General features: G+C 48.5%; 1 protein-coding gene across 1 annotated transcript in view; it reads left to right on the top strand.

The window, feature by feature from the left end:
* The window catches only part of LOC107186283, a 48,597-nt gene extending 27,441 nt beyond the window's left edge, over positions 1–21,156 (top strand). Inside the window, exons 2-3 of the mRNA XM_015574115.1 lie at positions 16,832–16,984; positions 20,124–21,156. Of these exons, the coding sequence (XP_015429601.1) occupies positions 16,832–16,984; positions 20,124–21,125 (1,155 nt within the window). The 3' untranslated portion in view covers positions 21,126–21,156. The remainder of the gene's footprint in view (positions 1–16,831; positions 16,985–20,123) is intronic.
* Positions 21,157–21,481: the final 325 nt, after the last annotated feature.

Raw genomic sequence — 21,481 nt, 5'->3', positions numbered from 1 at the left:
TCCCTCCGTTCCTCTCGTCGGGTATTTCCCCCACGGAGCGGAAAGAAGTCCGACACGAGAGAAATCCCCCGTTCATTACGTCGCGTTGATCTCCGCGCTAAAACTCGTTCGACCGAGAACGAGTCGGCTCGAAAGCGTGTGCCCCGACTCCGTGATCTCGCTATTCACCGTCCTTCTTCCCCCCCACGCCCCCCCTACCCGCCTAGCTACAACCTGCCGCGCTCGCGTTTGTAGGTTATCGTTCCAGGTATGCGCGTTTTTTCGCTCGGTTGCTCGTTCACGCGCGCGTAATCTTCCACGCTCACCACGATCCGCGAAAGAGGTTGTTCACGCGGCGAAAAATCCGCCTAGACGACGGTACAACGCGTCCTGGTCTCTACTGGCGCGTCAACGGAACTTGGAGAGGAATATGGGCAGGGAAGTCCCCAGGTGGAATGATGCATTTTCTTGGGATTCTGAAGCCAATGATACTTGTTTCAGCTACGTATGGTCATTAGTTTATAAAATATTTAATCTTCAGCGCCGAGGAGCCTTTTGAACACTCGTAGAAACTTTACTGTACAGGCTGAGGAGCCTAGAACAGTCCACCAGGATCTCACCCTATACATATAATCTTTGTGGACCAAGACGATGGAGTGATCCAGAAGTCGCACGAAATTCTAATTAAACCAACCACCACCAACGGATCACCAAAGATCCATCATATACGGGGCGTCAAAGGGCCCACAGTCCATAGACTCTCCCCGTAGAAGCATCAACAGTTAACCGTAGAGCCAGGGTGGTGTTCCAGGGTCTGAAAGTTCTGGAAACCCAGCTCGTCTGTCGGCAAGAGAAAGAGAGAGAGAGAGAGAGTGGCCGGAACGACTCGACTGGGACGCGAGAAAAACAAAGCGTCCTGGTGGGAGGGGGATAAGAGCCAACGGAAGAAGCGGCGGAACGAGGAACAGCGCCAGAGGATAGACGCGACGGGTCCTGAAGTGGGATAGGGGCAAAAGCCTGGGAGAGTGGAACGGATGAACGACTGGATGGATAGCGGCGATGAAACCTTTGAAGAGGAAAGGAGGCTTGCGTATCGTACCGGCCACGAGGCCGTGTTGCCGTGTCTTTTACACCCTTCCCACCCTCCACTTCGCAGCCAGACCATCGGATTTTCCAAACTACGCGTGCAACACCCTCAGGTTCCTCGCATTTTATATGCTGGGGATACAAACGGCGACCTTCCCCCTCCCTCCCAGTGGCGTTCTTGCCGTTTCATTTGCGATTCAACCGCGCGGCGTGGTTTTCTTCGTCGAGAATGGACCCGGGAACCGTTAAAGATGGCAGATTTTTCACCCTCCGCGGGTGGAGAGAAACTGGAGCGTACTCAACGGGGGAGCAAATATCGTCCATGAGAGGGGGAGATGGTTGGAGTTGTGTGGTCGGTTTTTTGATGTTCCCCGGACCATGCAGCTCAGGCATTCCCGGAATTCACGGAGGAATTGCGTTCCATCGCGCGTGTTCGTGGCGAATCCGGATGAGGACCTGGGAATTCGAGGTTCTAGGGGAATATCAATCGGACGTGCCGATTTTTCGGGATTTTGCTAACCTTGTCGATGATCGTTTCGGTGGAAATTGATCATAATTATCACTGTTGGATGACCGGTCAATTTTGAATCGTCAATGATAAGAATTCGTTCGGAACATATGCATCGGTGCTACATACACCCGGACGACCAAAAGATAGACCTATATTTAAGATGCTTCCCTAATGAAAATACGCTCTCGTGTATCCTATCGTCAAGTCATAACAATACGTTTTGTAATAAAGAAGTTATTATAACTGTACTTTCAATTCTGCTCTCGAACGAAATTCAAATGAGTGGTTCTTCGTAGTGTTCGTAATAATTTAATTACTCATTGTACATACTAAAGTTCCCTCGTCGGAGACACCGTCGTCGGGGGGTGCGAAGAATTCGCCGTAAATTTTTCTCCCGCGATGCACACGTGTGTGTCGCTGCCCGGCGAGAGAGAGTGAGAAAAAAAGAGACCTCGATCGCGGGGGGGAACAAGGCCGCGTTTCCACCCTCGTGCGGTGACACGGGAAGTCAGGGATCACGGGATTTACCCCTGTGTGCCGCGATCCACAGTCAACACGAACGGCATAAGCCCACCCCTGGTTCCGCTCTGGTGTGTCCTGTCCCGCCCCCCTCCTATACCCCCGCCTTCCTCCTGCCCCACCCACTCCTCCCCCTGTCCTCTGTGTCTGGTCGGCGTGTCGGATTTCTGTTTGCGTTACCGTGTCACGCATCGAGCCCCGTCGCTTCGAATTCACCATCCGTCCCGCCAATCCCCGCACGACTCAGTTCCTCTCCTCTCTGGTCTCCGTTTTCGATCGGCGTAATCTGGACCCTCTCAAGTGTGATTCCGGCTGATCCCGCCTTCGACTACGTGAATTATTAGACGGGGGGGCATTTAGGTGTGCGGATCGATCGAAACCCTCCTCCCTTTTTCGCCTGGATATAGGTCCGTGAATGATGAACGGGCGGGGAGGAGTTTCACCGGAGCCACGGCGAAACGAAGTTCAACCCCGCGCTGGAATTTCGAGGAATTCCGCGAAAAATGACCGCGGTTTCGGGTGGAATTTGTAACGGGTGGCTCACTGTCCTTGGTGCGTTACGACTCGACTAGGTGGGTGAATGATTTGACGTGTGAACCAATAGGAAGTGAATAGAGGCGGGATTTACTAGTGCAGTAGAGTTTCAGGTGACCCTTTGTAACGCGACGTTGACCAAGTTTGTGACCGGGTGTTGTGCTTTCGTTTGAACGCGAATCATTTGATTGTTTTAGATTTCGTTTTGTCGTAAGGTGTACTTTCAATATTTTTGCGAATCGTTTCACGGCAATATTCGATATCGATTAACTTCTTGGAAATTAAATTTACATACCAATATCTAAAATTAACTTCTTCCTAATTCAAGCTCTTCTTTTACCGCAATTACATCTTCGACAGCGATTTTCCGATATGAAAATATAAATCTTCCCAGAAAGTATCTGGATGTTCCGAGATTATAAGAAAAATCTGTACACTTTAAAGGATACTGAAAGCACGTGAAAGATTAGAAATCTGTATCTTTAGACGGGTTTCGTCGGTGGAACTCAGAAACTTCGCCGAGAAAGGGATCCCGAGGCACATCCACGTCTTCTCTTTCTCGGTCGTTTCTGGTACTCTTCCAAGATCGTGAACCGTTCCTCGCTAGAATTGGTTTAAGAGTTCGCGACCTTTTCCAACTACGGAGCTGACCCTGCCCCGGCTGCCGCGGATCGCTCGTTTGAGCAATCTTGTGCCCTCCCTTCCACCTCGGTCAGATCGAAATCCCCGTTTAATCGGCCCGAGCATCAAAATTGCGTTTGTCTCGCGTCGATCGGAAATTAAATCCCGAGACTCGATTTTACCTTCTCTAAATTATAAAAATACCAGAAAGCTCACTTCAATCGTTTCTTTCCACTAATATTCTTCCTAACGCTTCCCTTACTGTTACTTTTTTTCTGTTAACAAATAATAAGAGTGTTATGAAAAATCAATTCATTAATCTGTACTATTGTACAGAACTAACATGAACACCGATAACTATAATCACCTTAATTTCTAGGTTAGGCACTGGCATTTATTTTGTCCAACATCTTTGCTATCTCTATTTACATTTAATCCTATCCTCTGTACATTACCACCACGCAAAACTTTCAAAAAACAAAATCGTAAAACGGTGACTTATCATGCATATCTGACACGTGTGTCTACCATAGGAATCGAACGGTACACAACCGTGTAACGCGTAACAAAACGTACGGCACTGTCCGTTCAAAATACCGTTTTCCGTCATTTTTGTTCTCGAAGCAGATCGATCGATCCACCCAGAATCATAAACTAAAATCGTCCAAAAAGCAAAAAATCTGACAAAACAAGCTAGAATTTACCCCTTTCCAACGCATATCGCCCGTTCAAAATTTCAGACACGAAAATCTCCCACATTCCCGTTCGTTGGCCCGCGAAAACTCTCCCGTCCGCGCGCATACAAAATAAATTAAAAATGACGAGACCACCATTCTGCCTGGATCCGTGGAATTCCGACCACTGCTAAATGCCGTTTGAAAAAGAAAAATAAATAAAAAGAAAGGAAGTCAGCTTTCAGTTCCATCGGGGTCCAGGGGGCGTATCGGCCGAAATCAGTACGAAAACGCTACCGGATTCGGTAGCAGTTAACCGCGGTACGCTGCCCCTCTTTCCCCACCCCAGTCACCGATTCCACATTTTTTTTCCCCGGCGAGAGTCGTTCGGGCTCGGCCGCGGCTCTATCGTGTACTTTTTAGCGCTGATCTTTACGGGATAGCCAGAGAACGGAGCGGTTCGACGTCCCGCTTCCCTGCTGCTCGCCGCACGCGCGCTACCTCTTTCTTCGGTTCCCGTTCTCTTCCTTCTCCGGTTCGTCTGTCTCGTTTCCTCCCCTCCCGCCCCCTGCCCAGCCGTCGCCCCACCCTCCTCCAGGCCTGTCTCGCTCGCACCGCCATCCGGTATAATGCGCGGCGGCGGTAAGCCGGCTGGCAGCTGCCTTCCGTGCAACCAACAAGCCTGGTCTGGCCCGCTGCCTCCACGTTTCTCTCTCCATGCGTGGAATCTCCGGAGATCCCCTCCTCCCCCGTACCCTACGCTCCTCAATCTCACCCTTACTCTTCCCACCGTTGACTCCGATACAGCGTGCGATCGGCCAGGGTGTGTGTGCCTCCTCGTCCCACGCGTGTCTCTTCATCTCCCTCTTTCGCCGATAACCCATCTCTGTCTAACTCACGGGTCCCACCGTATCTCCGTTGGCTTCCAGTTTGACGCAGACTCGGTCTCCGTCGGTCCTATTGGTCGCGCGTGTATAACGCTCTCTCTTCTTCTCGCTTGCCCTCTCCTCCACTCCTCATTCCCCGCCTCAACCTTGCTCCCCGCGCTCTCCGTGGCCCTCGCGGGCGCCCGCGGGCGACTTCGACCCGCCACGAGGGAACGGGACACCCGGTTACGGGGCGGTGGAACGAGGAGTGGCAGGGGGGGGAGGGGACATATCCCGGCAGCCGCGTCGGTAGAGGGAGTCAGAGGATGCCGAAGTTTTGTCCGATATACGCGGCGGCGACGGGTGGATGGTATAAGTATTGTCCGAATCCTGTCCCGCTCCGGGCTCAGGGGTCCCGTTCGAAGCCGTCCTGTGGCTGAGGGGGAGAAGAAGGACTTGCAAGGCTTCTCGGAGTCAGATATGAATCTTTGTGCCCGTAGGGCGGCCCGCGCTGCTCGGCGGTTAACTGCAGCGGGGGGGCATCCATCCTCGGCCCCGGTTGGAGGGCGGAGAGACGGCCGCGACGACGGAGAGGAGCCTGCGTAATAATTTATTCGGTTTAGTTTCGCTGTCGGGTCGTCCTCTTCGACGGCGGATCAGGCTCTCTTTGTGGATGTTGTGTGTGCGCGCGCGCACCAGGACCGACGACGTCGGTGTCGTGATTCGCCAAGGACGGACACGTTCTGTAAATATGTACGCCGCTGCCGATTACGTCGTCCTGGTACCAATCGCGCACGTGGGGACAACATGCCACTCCCTCTCTTTTCTCTTTAATCGTGGACTTTTCTAGGTTCCGAGTTTCGGATGATTACGTTACTCTATTCGAGGAAAAGAGTTGCGATATATTGTAATTGACGTTGCCCAACCGGAAGCGGGAATTGAAGGCGCCTCGGTTCGAGGCTGACGTCACGCGCGTCGGGACTAATTGGAATCGACAATCTTTGCTGGTTGACTTGAATGTACTAAATTATGCAACATGATTAATCCAGGTAGACCACTGTGTACGTCGGAGGCTTGTGAGCATTGAATTGAAAAACGAAGTTTACTTTCAGGAGGTGATTAAAGAATGAATAGTTCACCTAGCCCATACCCTAAATTCAGACACTTTCCAAGGCACTGAGCCCGCGTTAACGGAACAACTTCTTTCCGCGATCGCAAGAAGTTAATGTAGCCAGCCTCGCGCTAGTGGTCTCCTTGTTCCACGGGCTCCTAATGGAAAAAGTTAACGTTCACCCGTAGTGAACTGCCGAGCCAATCGGGGCAACTTTTCCCCGTACTTTCATTCCGCGACGGCATTTCTGCACCGGTCGGCTGTCCTCAGGCTCACTGTCCAATTGACAACGGACGATCCGTCCCAAGACTTGTGGGGGGCACACACACGCGCACCAGCTCACAAGGCCCTGGGTCATAAATCTCGGAATCAATCCGTTTCGCCGCGGCCAGGAGAGAAGTGCCGTAAAACGCCCGGGCCGTGTCGATAATGAACGCGGGACAGGCCGGAATACACCATTCATGTGGTGGTATCTTGATAGCGGCCGCGCAGGGCGGGGCAGTCTGGGGCCGAATAGGTGTAGTGGGGTTCGGTATATGTATAGCTGGAGGTTCCGGTTTTCCGGGATCGGTGTTGTGGACATGCCGGACGCGGCTTTTCGGATGATTGGCTCTCTCGGCCGGTACAGCCGACACGATCGGTTTCCGGTCACGGGACGTCGGATTCCAGGTCGCCGACGCCTTGCCAGCCCGTCGAATGAGTCCTCCTCTATCGATTCACGCTCCTCTGTGGTCGTTAGCGATCCGAGACCCGCTCTCTCGCTGTGTATACCGTCGCCGCTGCGGGCTATAGAAGAGGCCAAAAAGGCGCTTAGCGGAGTGGTTGGTCGCTCGGGGCCGCTTAGTGTCATCCTAGGAAGGGGGAGTGAGAAAAACCTCCTACGACTCTTGGTGGAGCACGGAGGAATACGGCCGTCGCTTTCGGGGCTTCCTAAGTATACCTCGGCAGGAGAGTAGGTGTCGACCAGGATGGCCTTGCTCTCGATAAAACCGCACCATTTGCGGCTCGGGTGGAGGCGTCGCGTAAAAAAAATCCATGGGAACCCGATGGTAAATCCTCAACGGTGGCGCTAACTTCTTTCTTTCCAGACTTCCTTCTCTGTTGTTCGTCGTGTTGTTGGATTCTTAGAAATATTTGTCCGAGTCCCATGATTTTTAAAAGGACTACGTTCTTTCGAGGTTCTGGGGCAAGTGTGGAGAGGTCAATCACAGTCTTCCTACCAGAAGGGTTACTGCACCTTCCCCATTTCGTGGCCAGATTCTTCGGGAAGAATTTCCTTATTCTGAAGGCAAAGCAGCCTCCAGCTGCTTGCCATCTTTAAATTTTCAGTCATCTGTTCAATCCCCTACGTTACCGATAGGACCATGCGACGACAGGTCTGTTTAGTCTCATGCATCCTCCGTCGAGACGGCATGAGTAAGTAAAAGCTCGGAGTTGGGGCAAGATAAAAACATTCAAGTTGTTTAGGATAGAGCAGCGTAGGATCGTAGTTATTCACAGAGTGAATCAAGATCAATAGGTACTTCGGTTTGTCATCCAACAGTGTTTTCTCAGCGTCAGGACGGATCGTGTGCCATCGAGGGCTGGACATCAAATTCGTACTCCTTTTCTTTTTTCCCTCTTATGTCGTTACGGGCGACGTGGTAAAATGTTAAGTAATGCTGTAAGTAACGCGAATGAGAGCTTACAAGAGAGAGAGAGAGAGGGGGGGGGGTAGAACGCGAGAGACAAAGAGAACGGCGAAGTATGTCGAGTATCCAGCGTCTCAGGGATCGATAATCGGGACGGGAGGGTAACGAAGCGCGTTCCCCCGCTATAAATAAAACAAGAGCTCCGCTCGTCAGGCCAGCTGCGAAAAATGGTCGGGGACTAGAGACGACGGATTAGCGATTTTCTGTGAAAACAAAAAGTTCGGAATCGTTCACGAATATTTCATCGCTCGGCTAAATTTCGGATTCCGTGATGGCCCCGTGATCAATGGTCTAGAGTTCCGTATCGATCCGCGGCTCGATTGCAATGATTCACGCCCACAGAATTTATTTCGTTGACGAACGGCATGTAGTAAAGTGCCACCAGCGGTGTTGGATATCGCTTTAAACTAACAAATATTTTTATACTTACCGCTTAGTCAAGATAAAGTAGCCCCAAATTTCTTTCTATCATCCGTACGTAATTACGCATACGACACAAGTTCCATCGCTATAAGTTAACAGTTCTAGGAATTATAATCCAAATCCCGTAGAAATTTTTAAGATTTCGTGTAGGAAAGTTTAGTACAATAAAATAAGTATTTTTAATACTAAACATCGGAATATAACATCGGCGCGTATTCCAATGGAAGCGAATATGGCGGGGCCTGTCTCGAACCATCGGGCCCCTGTTTCCCCACCTATTTCTGGTAGGAACAACCCATTATCAAAAACCGAACAGGCGTTCTCTTTCTCTCTCTCTCTCTCGATTAACGAACGGAGGCGCCAATTTCAAGGAATATAAACGTAGGGAGCTTTTCCTCGTACACACACATACCCCAGTTTACGAGAAAATTCTCCTCGCAAAAGTTTCGCCACGGCGGTTTACCGAACGGCTCTCGAGAGTCCGAGAGGGTCTTGTAAGTGGCGCGCGCGTTCGAGCCCCGGAGGAAAGTCGATATGCCCGGAGGAGAGTTGGCCCCCGATCGACTCGTAAAAGAACACAAACACACACACACACACACACACACACACACACACACACACACACACGTACACCACCTTCAGAAATAAGATCGGCCAGAGTCAGGCGGCAGGCTGCTCGAGAAAGAAAGAGGGAGAAAGAAAGAAAAGAAGAGAAGAAAAAAATGATCGGCCCCGTGGCGGAACGAGCGAGCTTTCTCCTACCGCGTTGAAAAGTTTCCAACGGACGTTACCGAACGTACACACACGCCGCCGTCGATGTAGCCTCGCTGAATTTCCCGGAAAGGAACGCTCGGTGGCGCGGGTTTTGAAGAGAGGGGCAGGGTTATCGGCGGCAGACGCCGGTAGATTCCCAAGGCAAGATCAACAAATATCGTCGGATGGAGGAGATCTCGGGGTCGAAGGGGGAGGTTCGTCAAATAAACGAGGAACGTGAAAGGAGGATCCGCGGCTGAGAGACTCTTTGTTCCGTCACCGAACACCCAAACACACTTTTTACGTCTGCCCCGGCCGAGCTATGACCTCGGTGTGTTCCCCAGGCCGGTAGGCTCCTCTCCTCCCGGGCCCCTCTCCGTCGTCATCGGGGCCCGCCACCTCTGTTTACAACCGTGTCACACACAGTCTTTTTCTCCCTTTACCGGTCGCCTCACCTCCACGTCCGTTTCACTCGTGCATACAACGGTAGTATGCGTGTATGTATATACACACACGTTGGTCTCCCTACGGTTCCCCTACTATTCTGCCTGTCCCGCGGCACTCAACAGGGGCCGGGGTCATTTATCTAAATGGCTACTGGGTGGCCCCGCGGGCCCACTGTCTGTCCTGTCCCAACAGAGACTGAAACGCTAACCCAATCGCATACGGGGTTGCGAGCTCAGGATGTCTACCATAACAAAGAACCCCTGTAAAAATAAGTGTAAAGACTTCAATAATAACGAATATACTGTGACAAGGAAAAGAATGTATTTTTTCCGTCAACATGTTCAGGTCATACACGATGAGACGGCCTCAGAGAGAATCGCAACAGGAAACGACAATCGATTTTTCTTTCTTTTTCTTCCAACTGCGACTCATGCGTCCCATCGTGTACGGTCTGCTTATTACTGTCCTTTTCTACATGCCTTGCCTAGAATCTTCCACACCACCCGTTCAAGACAGTCCTCAAGCCCAGACTGTTTATAAACTGGTGTATTGTGGGGGTGACATCAGATGTCATCGCCTAAGTTACACCACCCGTTCAAGACAGTCCTCAAGCCCAGACTGTTTATAAACTGGTGTATTGTGGGGGTGCAAGCATCAGATGTCATCGCCTAAGCGGACCTGTGTCTCGAGCCTAGATCACTTCTAGATAGGACTGTCTTTCTATACTAAAGTATACAGCAACGATATTCTGTCCCCGTAAAACCATTAAGTTGTAAAAGTACCTCCGTTTCTGTAAACTGTAATTCGAGATGTTCGAGCATCTTCAGGACCGTGCAACGTCGGTTCGGAATGGATTATTCAAAATCGAACTTCCACGCGTATGATCACTTCGTTGTACATGTGAATGCTGCTTTTTCCTTTATTATCGATTCGACAAGGATTACCGAATCAGTCCAAAAACCCGTACCGTCTGAGCCAGCTGTAACTCTCTCCGTGTTCGTTCCTTCGCGTAATCGACGTAATTCGACCTCGTTGAGAATATTTAACGGTGTGCCTCGCGGCCGCAATGATACCGTACCACTTTCCCGACACTTCCTAGTATCGTTGTTATGCAATGACACGCCGCCACCTCGGGACTATGTACTTTGTGTGGTTTCAACGACTACAACGAGCCCGCTAGATCCCGTCCAGCGCGTCCTCGCCTCGCCTAGCCTCGAAAGCCCCCGCCTAGATTCATCGCACGAGTACGTACGTCCACATATCGTCTGTTTCGTGCCAGGACAACACATACACCGCCATCAAGCGTCCCGACACTATTTTCAGAACACGCTTCCCGATTTTTGACGTCAGTCACCTCCCCCTACCGCCACTGCGTTGCGTCACTCTGGGGTGTAGGCGGGACTGACACTTGGGTTAGGGTTTTAACGAGAATTCTCGAGTACTGAGAAACTTTTCTCGAGTGAAATTTAGAGATTCCAAGGGTTGGAGGGTGGTAGTTTCGCCAGAAATTATGGGATCTTTGAATGTTGAGGATTGAAGATCGAGGAACTTAGAATTATTTTTAAGAAGAGTTGCCCTATTCAGCAGATTTTGGTAAAGTAAAAATTACACCACGAATATAACAATAGAATTTCGTGTATACCAACGTTTTCTTTTCGAGAGAATAGAATTAAAGTACACGTAAAAATTCTAACCAGTACCCATATGATCAGAATATTATTATTAGTTTCGAATTCGCGACAGGAATCAAGTTTACCGAATAACAAAAATGGCACCGTATCTATTCTATTTCCAGTACGAAAAGTCCTTCATTTTCTGAGCAGTTCCACAACCACAAGGGGCTTTCGAAACATCGACCCTGCGTCGGGGTTGGCAGATACGTAGGAGGTACGCCGGAAAATCTTCGGAGCGATGAGCTCCAGAATAGAAGGCACGTCAGTGCTGCCATAAATCCGTATGAGGCACGGGACACGGGGCCAAGTTTTGCGGGCGCAACGAAATCCGTGCGGTTATAGCGGGTGTTTTAAAACCCCGTGGACCCACGAGTTTGCATTTTAAACGAACATCGGGACGCCGTGACGCGCGCGCGCGAGCACAAGCGGAGGCGGAAAACAACACAACGGCGGCAGCCACGCAAACGCGCCGGCGGCGAATCGGATTAAAAAAATTCACGAGGGAGTTGCCCCGTTCCACGAGACCGTCGAGGCGCGCGTGAACCGCGTGGGAGGGCGGCGTCAGAGGGAATCACCGTACATATACCGGGTGGGTCGCTTCGATATCTCGATTCGGTTGTTTCAAAGTAAAAAAGAAAGAAAAATAGCATCGAACGATTTGAATATACGGATGAACGTGTTTAACAGTCGTGAAGTTGTAAAAAGGTCTCGTTTATTATGTAGTTTGGCAATTATCTGACTGGAAAAATTGTCTAGATACAGGGGAAGATCGTCGAATTTGGACCATCTCGACCAAAATTCTATACAAGACACCAGAAAGATGCAGTGAGGTTAATAATGAAAGGAAACAATTTAATTATCCGAAACAAATTAATTATGTCACAATTGTTTGGATCGAAACTGTACGAATTGGCTAATTTCAAGAATTAGAATGGAAAAGAAAACAAAGTTATGAATAATCTACTAAAGTGCGTGGGTTCAGTCAAAAGATCGGGTCTGCCAGGCTCAACGAGACGAATGGCAAGAAAGTTTCCCGTCCCGGGTAAATATCGTAACCACCGACCACCTTTTCGGTACCTTTGAATTGCGTAACCCGGTGCGCAACTGACGTCAAGTGCTTTCACAGTTTCTTCATGTGTGTGGAACCGATGGCCGCGACGACGGAGAATCGTTATGCGTACCACGTTCGCAGCTCCTATTTTGCGGCTGGTCTTATCGAGAAATATATTCCCTCGCGTTTAAGATTTCGCGGAATCTGACATCAAAATTCCAACAAACATTTTCACGGAATCTTTCGTTACTTCAGTCAATTATTTCAAGTGATTCGGGAGAGTGCTAAAAATTTATGTTTATAATAAAATGTTACTCGAATTATCCCATATTATACAAATAAACAAAAATCCAAGTTCAAGATAATAACTTACTTCTCCCTGTCGGAAAATAGCAGAAAAGAGCTCGGGGTCGGATCCGACCCCATCTTACCAAGTACGACTCTTAAAACCTACCAAATGATTCGTGGGTCAACCAAAGTGTGAGGGACGGAACAGTTTCTGACAAAGACACACGTGTCCATCTCTTTCCAGTTACTAACTATTTCCACCGTAATCACCTACCCCCAAATTACACGGTACCAGTCTATCATCCGTTTCTATTTCGGTCTACAATCACTTCATGCTTAACAATCGTCCCCTATCCATTCTCTGTCCCTCTGTTCCGTATCTACGTCAAATCCAGAAACCCAGGTCCTCGCATATTATAAAAGAAGACACGTTCGATACACACTCGGGCCACCAGAAAGGTGTTCTCGAGTCAATTGACTTTCATCCGCCCCTAGACATTCCCCAATGCCTCACAGCCTGCGGTATCATAAAAGCTCCTTTTGTCCGTTTAGCGCCGAACACTGGTCCCTCCTTTCCCTGGACCAGCCTGGTGATATCCTCGTGACATTCTCCGATCTGGCAATTCATTATCCCCCAGGCCTCCTTTGGAGTCCAAGCTTTGCTCTCCACCCTCTTTGAAGGAAGATAGAGAAGGGGATTCGTGGTCGCCCCGCGGCATTCCGTTCGTTCGCGTAATCTATTTACGGAGCGAAAGTCGCCGCGGCGTCAAGTATGAATATTTATCGCGGCGATCGTGGCGATGTCTACGCGGACGGGTCCGACGGGGAGAAGAAGAAGGTGACCGCCCCGGGCGAGCCAGGAGAACGGGCCCGCACGCGTTCTCTTCTATCTCCCCCAGGGGGATTCCGCGGTCCCATTCGCTGACGGCCCGTAGCGAAAGGTGGAAGAATTCTCGTGTGTCATCCCGGGCTATCGATCCTTATTTGGTGCAGCCGGATGGGAACAGGAAGGGGGATCATGCCGCCCCGGGGTCTCGGGTTACACTTCGCTTAACTCTCTGGATATCCCGAGGAGGTTACAGGGATCTGTCATTAGGATGAGTCAGAGTTTCGACCCGGAGCCACCGGTCTCTGGCCAACCGTATCGAGAAAAAACAATGATCTTTTGGAATTGACAGCCTAAATGTTCAACCTAGGTCTTAAGCCAAAGGTCAGCCTTATCTTCGATTCAAGATATCGATTCACCAACACTGTGATTTTATGGATGAGTAATACAAGTCCTTGGATGGATCATGGAAGTCCAAACTCATTCAAAATGATTCCTCCTGTATTTCTATGTACATACATATATCATGTGTATGGCCGTAGATACTTCACGGCCAATCAAGCATTTGGACATTTTTCAATGTCCCCAGAGTTTAATGGTTCTCTGGGGCCCTTCGCAAAAATCATTCTGGAAACGCTCGATGAAACGGGAGGAGCATTTCGAGCGACCAGTGCTGCGAATGTAATTTCTACGTCGACGGAAATGCGGGGGAAGACTACCGAGTGTGGACCATCGCCTGGGTTAGATCACTATTTGGTAACTTGTAATGTGCAAGAAATTTCCGCCTTATGATAGATAATACGTACGCAATAGTGGTGACTCCGTTAACTAACTTAGTATAATAAGCAGAACGAATTATCATTAGTGGTCCAACCTAGGCGATCGTCTAAATTTGGCAATCTTCCCCTAATTCTGAAGATGGTGGCTTCGTCTCAATGGACATACCCTATTGAACAATTATTTTCGATCGAATTCACTTAACACGTTGACTGCCACAGTGAAAAAGGTCGTTCGTAGCCAGACACACTTTATTTCATTTGTTAAATCATAAATAGTCGAAAATGTACGCGTTTAGTCACTAGAGATAAGTTGTCTTGTTTTAAATTATACTGTGATATTAATTTTACAGAAAAGTATTGTAATATTATTTAAATAATCGAGCCTCTTTGCAATGTTTCAAATACGAGTTATCTCGTAGTTGGGAGTCAACGTGTTAAGTACAATTTTACTAAATCCTAAGGATTGAACAGTCTAGAGTCTCGAAATCTTAACCGAAACGGAACAAACCTGTCCAATATCATTACTTTCCATTCGTAATCTGCTCCGATTCCTCTCACTATAATACTTTCTTCAGACATTTCCCAATCTTTCTAGTATTATTACTTACTCTTCTAACCAAATTCCGTTCATTCGACGACGCAATAACGATTCCTGTAAAGCTAGCTCTATTCAGTTCTGACGTAGCCACAGACACATGGGGCTTCGTGTCCCGCGGCCAGACTCGTGCAAACGCTCGTTATACGGCCGATACGCATTGCGTGACACGACTATGCCGAGGCTCATGGCGGGGGCGTATTCAGCCGTGAAACGCACCCCGTCGCGCGTTTACATAAGCGAACGGGAAGACACACACACGTGTCCGCGTACACGCACACCCTCTCAAGTGGGTTAATCTCCACCCGTTTCGATTCAGCTGGTTATCTCGAGAGGGAGCGTGGGACGAGGGAATGAGACGACGCCGGCTGACCCCGGAACTACTGGATCGTCGACGATTATCGGGGTCTGGGGGATCGAGGTCGCGATCCGATCTTGATTTTCGGGATGAACGGAGTCCGGTACCTGCTGGGAATTTTCGCCGAATAATCACTGGTGCCGAGAGTAAAAATTTCTGATGGAATTGCATCGTAAGCGACGCCCTTCTCAAATTCGAGTACGTGGGAATTTTAACATTGAATTTGTCCGAAGGAAAGTCCACTGTTACACTAACAGCAGCCTGTATAAAAACGTTATTAATCTATTTTAAAAGCGGCAACACCGATTCCGTAATCGATGGTACAAATGGAGAGATGGTGATTCTAGGTGAAAAAAGATACACGGAATAGTAGAGAATAAAATATTATCGTAAATGGTTTAGTTTTAGAGAGAATCGGAGTTTGAATCTGGATCTGAAGTAATTACATAAATTCGAAAATTTATGTTATTCCACGTTCATTCCACGGTGCAAGGGACAGTTTAGCGCCATGATATGTAAACGACCGGTTCGCGTAACAACTGCACCGCTCCCATCCCGTTTACGGATGTCCATCGGTGAAAATTGAATGTTTCACCTCCGACATGCACGAAATCATCGATTTCCGATCGTAGACGATAAAGATACGATGGGGCTGCCGCCTTCATTACGTCTAATTACGGGACGCGGCCGTTTGATCTGGGGGCAGTTGTTACCTTAAGGCGGCGGTCACCTAGATATCGGGCATTGTTATCCTGCCTGACCGCAACCACTTAACCGAGTTGTAAGCCCCCCCCCACGAGTTCAACTTTACCCTTCAACTAGGGAAAGACAATAATGTCGCGCATGCGCCCCAAACTTCTTAAGGTCGCAAAGTTCGTCCGAACAATCTGACCGTCGGCTCATGCCTGCGGACCGTGATGGCATCCGACGCCAGAGTTAATTGAGTTTCCGGGGCGTAGTTCATTTTTTTTTCGACCTATGGGGTGGGATGATCGAGGGTTGGGCCACTTCGCGGGATTTTTGAAAAATGTATCCGTGGACTGTCGAGGATTTTGCATGTCTACAGTCTCGTACGAAATACTTTTTTTAAAATGAATATCGCAGCAGAAACACCCTATACGATTTGGAAAAAATTAATGGACGAATCTTTTGCAATCTTAGGCTACTTTGACTTTCAAATTCGTAAGGAATTATTGTTTCTGGAAAGATATTTTTGTTTCTTTCCGTATGGTCACATGTCTAATTTTTAGAGATTTTAAACTGATGTTCGGAGAATGTTTCTGACCAAATTGATCTTTAATCAGACAGCGATCTGCGTTACCGACTAAAGGTACAACTCTACGACAGTCTACTTTGCCGGTATTGGCTGAATGTGAGCAACAGTCGGTAACAGGGTTGTATACTCCATTTGTGCTAAGAATACTACGAATTCATGCTTTATCGGTAACGTCGGGTATTGACACTGAAATAGCAAGGCGATCTTTAAAGCCTCGAAGCAGATGATAAAAAATTAGATTGGATTTCAGATCTGTTTTGTATCTTGTCTGTGGTTACATACAAAGTCCCGTAAGGTGCTCATCTACGGTGATAACTTATCACTGATAAATCAATTTTTATTCCTCATCGGTGGTATAGTATCCTATATATCTTCAGTGACACAGTGTAGCCACCAGGTTAGATATGTTGCCACGAAGGGCGCTGAGTGCTTGTTAAGATAGAAATCTTTCTGCCTGTAGAGTAGTCACTGATTCTGCATCAGATGGCGCTGCATTTGCGTCTCAAATTTTCAAATTTGAAAAGATCATTAAACTTTGAAAAAAAAACGGAGACGATGAATACTAAACAATTAATTATAAACTGTACGAAATTTGTATAGAACCGTTATATTAAATCTTTTAAAAATGTAACTAAATTACGAATAGAATGCAATGTGTATCGTCTGAAATTGCTTACTCTTCTAGAACTGCTTGTTCACCTCGAATATTAACTAAAAGCAGTCAATGGAGTTTGAATTGAATTTTTAATTGTATCGTACGTTCCTTTCAGACATTAAATGGCGCCGAGGGTACCGTTCCACCCGGAAGAGTGTACAAGAAAGTCGCGATCGTGGAGAACTTCTTCGACATTATTCATGCTGTCCACGTTGACCTTGAGGGTCGTCCAGGAAAGCATGCTGGTCAGAAAAGAACGTACAGGACGGTAAGTGTACAAACCCCTGAAAAATACTTTCACGTAGTAAACTTCTCCAACGAAAATTCTACGTTTCCTGACAAAATCCAATCAATAATTCCTTCTCGAATCACCCCATCGCATTTACGGATGCATCGAACGTTCACCGCAACGCGTTAAATTTCCCTCACCCCTAACGAATTCATCGAAAGAAAAATTGCAAAACAATACATATCACCTCAACGGATTCGAAGGAACCGCCTTCGCTTCAACCCCTTCCCGCCCCTAGGTCCAACGCCCAGCAATACAGTCACACGCACTTCCAAAAAAAAAAAAACATTCAAAATCAATCTCCCAGTCCAAAGTATCTATCATCATTCGAATTCAATTGATCCCAACTCTTTTTCCCTCCCTTGGGGACCGATATATCGGTCGGCATCGATGACCCCGAATCTCGTTCGGGTGTCGTCAGCCGCAGCCGAATTCTTGCATGACCGCTCGCGACACGCGATTGTATTTACCGTTCCCTCGGGACGGCATTGAGGCATTCAAGCGTCGAACACTCGATACCACACGTCATCTCACGTGTCCCGGCCCTGCGTTGGCGTAAAGCTCTCTCCAGGGTCTCATATCTGTTCTCCGACACCCAACCACCCCCCTCCACCCACTCTTTTCCGATCAGTTTCGCCCTCTTTCCACTGCCCCCCCCCCCCCTATCCATACCCGACGCGTCGCGTTTCACTCCTCTTTCTCCTGTTCGCAACCCCTCCGACCTTCCATCGTCTCCGTCCACCCTTCTCCATCCAAACCGCGTCCACCACCCCTTCCTCTCCATCTGTCTATCTCTCTCTCTCTCTCTCTCACTTTCTCTCTGTCTCTCAACAGCCGCGATCTGCTTGTGATTCAAAACCTCAGGACACTTGTTGCATTGCCTGCTTACTCGTGCAACCACGCGCGCGCGCGCGCTCACGCACATATACACGCGCACCGAATGGCGTAGAAGTACTCGTGCGCGACCGTGAAACTGTTTTACGTTTAAGTCGACGTAGCCACCGCTCGCGATTCATCGGTTTCCGAATAGAACGACGCGGGCGGCTGCGTCGATCCCCCTGTCCGAATTGATCGAGAAGCGGTGGTTGACGGGACCGCGATGTTCTTGTGATTTACTCAGTTTTAACCCTTTTGTAATCCTGTGTTGGGTGTATGAGTTATCCCTGAAAAAGGGTTCATAGATACTCAGGAATATATGTATATGTGAAATGGTCTGCATGTTGCAGTCTCGGATATATTCGTCATCGCGAAAAGATTTACAGATGAGTGTCTGTCATTAAGTACTGACTGATATGTACCGCTGGATGGTCTCCAGATATCTGTGTCGATTATATTCGTCATCTGTGAAATAGTCCTCACATGCCAATGTCGGATATATTCGTCATCTGGGAAATAGTCGTCACGTACCAGTGTCGGATATATTCGTCATTCTTTAACCCCTTCGCACCGGTGGACGAGATATCTCGTCGCGTGATTTCGTTCATGATATGTTTTGGACGATTTGAATGAACGCCTGAAATCGTTTTGACCGAGTGATCGAAATCTTCGTAAAGTTTAGGGTGCAGGGAACAGAGGGTCGTGGAATGTGGAGGGTTGCGAGTCACATAAGAGGGTGCCGAGCCGCCGTTAATTGATACTTACCTCTTGGGGGTATCAATTGTTTCAAGCGGAAAAGTACGAGAAGAATCTTAAATCCGTTGAGAAACATATCACAACGATTTTCAAATAACGTTTTAAAAGGAATTCTTCGAAATTCGATCGGGATAAACAATTATACGCAATACCACTGAAGACAGCTCGTATGAAATTCTTAACTAGCATTACATAATAATCGAATATCAAGTAAAAATAAAAAATGCAAAGTATTCGCATACGCTCGCCCCATTTCAACAACTATAGATTCATAGATTATTTTTTTCTTAATTTCTACAACTACATTCTACCTCTAATAAACTTTCGAATCAACTCTGACTGGATTACACTAACATCAAGAATAATCAATCAACTCTTTATTGTTGCAACGTATCGGATTGCAAATAGACAGAGAGAAGAAACTCAAGAAAAAGGATAATATAATTTTTTCTGCTCCGTCCGATCTATTCCTTGTAACAATTCTAACAACCCAATGGCTATTGGAACACTTCCAACATTCTCACCCTTCAAACGGAACATTTAAAAACTGATTAATATTCATCGATCGGTTGCTTGTGTCACGAAGATTCCAACCAGAAATTCAAGACGACGCTGCCCGTCCGCAACACCCACGAAGTTTCGCCACTGTGTCACGTTGATCCGAAAGCCATTATCTCTCGGTTTCTTACCCGTGGAACCTTTCTTCGTCTCGCGGACGAGCCACCGGTAAATCTTATCGAATTACCTCACCGTTACAACACGAGGCCTGCGCGTACATACACACACACGCGCGCGACACAGCGCACAGAACACACACTAGCGCGAAACCTTTGCCTCTTCCTCGGCTCCGAGGCTCCCATCCTTGATTAAGTTATGCCGCTCCTCCACCTCCTTGAAGAGAAACGTTTCCTATTAAGAGGCAGAGAACATCCCTCCGGCTAAATACCTCCTCGCAAAGACATCAAAGTTCCGTTACTGCTCATGAATTTTCCCCAGTGGGCGTTCCGCATGAAACGGCTCCACGTGACGTTTGACAGAGGACAGAAAAAGCGGACCCTACTGGTGCTCTGTACCATCTGCAGTAAATCATCGATGAGTGTTCGAAAGCTCCTGAGGGTTCGGACGTCATCCCCACCACTGGACGTTTTTTCTGATTCCATGGGGAATCCTCCAGTAGTGGGGATAATGTTTGAACACTCATCGATGATTTACTGTAATTCTTCCAGACCCTTTCACACCACGCAATCATTTCTGTCGATCTAAAGACCGTGTCGCGAATAATTTAACAATAAAATATAAATTATTTTCTTTTAATTAAAAGATAATAAAATAACTGGAACGCCCTCCCAGATCTCCTCAGCGCCCACTTTGGGAACCTATACCAACCACGTCAATTTCGATTGTTTCAATAGTTCTAGCGTTAACGGAATAGAGCCGAGCGCGGAATTCGTATTTTTCTCACACGGAGCCCAATTTTGTGTTCCAGATCACGGAGACGTACGCGTTCCTGCCACGGGAGGCGGTAACGCGATTTCTGCTGGGCTGCACGGAATGCCAACGACGTCCACGTACCCCGAGCCCGACCAACCTGTCCAGCCAGACGCAGTCCAACGCCGCGACGTCGATTGCCACGACACCGTTGAGCCCGAGCCCGGCCGGTGGTCTTGCAACGACGACGTCGACGTCGACGACGACAACAACATCGACGTCGGTGCACAGTGGTTCGAAGCACAGAGACAGCGGGCATCAAACCAACGACAACAGCAAGGCCCTGTACAGTTACAGGCATCAAAAACATCAGAGGGGCAACAACGCTACAGTGAGCACTACGATCGAGAAACCGGAGAAGGAAAAAGAGGAGAAGTACAATCCCCTGAGCATCACGAATCTTCTAAAAAAAGAGCCAACGGTCACAGGCAGCTTTTTGCCCAGTGGAGATACCCTACCAGAGTCCAGGCGTACCCCCGAATCGGATCGAGCTAGCTCGAAAAGTTCCGCGTCGTCCAAGAGAAAGAGGATGCTGCCAGAAGGTAGGACTCCGTCACCTCAGCCTAGCCAGCCATTGCCAAGGCCTTGGAGCCCTGGACTCGATCCCAAAAGCACGCCCATCGATTACAGTCTTCCGATCACCACCTCGTACCTGAAGCATCAGCAGAGGTTACTGCAACAAGCGGAGAAGAATAAAGCCGCCATGATCAAGGAACCCGAACCTGAGCCGAAGCTCACTGTGTTGCCTGCCGAGGAGATCGAGAACGTGGAGAGGGAGAGATACTCGCCAGCCACTGGATTGATAGACACTAACTTAAACCTGTTGGCCACCATTCAACATCTTCACTGTCAGGTGATGCTGGCGCTAACCGAGAGGCTAAGACCTTCTTTCGCGATGCCGAGCCCTCTGGTTCTACCCACAGCGGCTAATATATTGACGAGTGGGATGATGATCGGCGGGTCCGAGGTGTCTGTGCAGACAGGCGAAGGTCGCACGTGAGATAGTCAGACCAAGGACATTTGTTCGAGGACACCGCAAGGAGGACCAAAGGATCCGAAATACTGGATCGACTGATTCATTCTCTTACCTACGAACACTTTGTTATCTCTGCTTCTGTTGGAGTTTTTTAATTGTACCGAGCAGATATAGAGGGAAGACTGGTTGGACAGTTGTGTTGGGAAGAATCCTGTACGCGGCACAGTGTTTTCAGTGTGTGATTCTAGGGGATAGAGTTTGAGTCACGGATGATCGGTAGCGACTTTGAACACGCGACACAGGTGTGAACTGGATCGAAATACATACAGGGAGTTAGCCCATGCACCCCCTACCCTAGCCACGATTTTCATTTCGCTGGC

This window comes from Dufourea novaeangliae, unplaced genomic scaffold (genome assembly GCF_001272555.1).
Source record: "Dufourea novaeangliae isolate 0120121106 unplaced genomic scaffold, ASM127255v1 scaffold64, whole genome shotgun sequence".
Lineage (NCBI taxonomy): Eukaryota > Metazoa > Arthropoda > Insecta > Hymenoptera > Halictidae > Dufourea > Dufourea novaeangliae.
The sequence above is the reverse complement of the archived record's forward strand: the minus strand, read 5'-3'. Positions and strand labels throughout refer to the sequence as shown.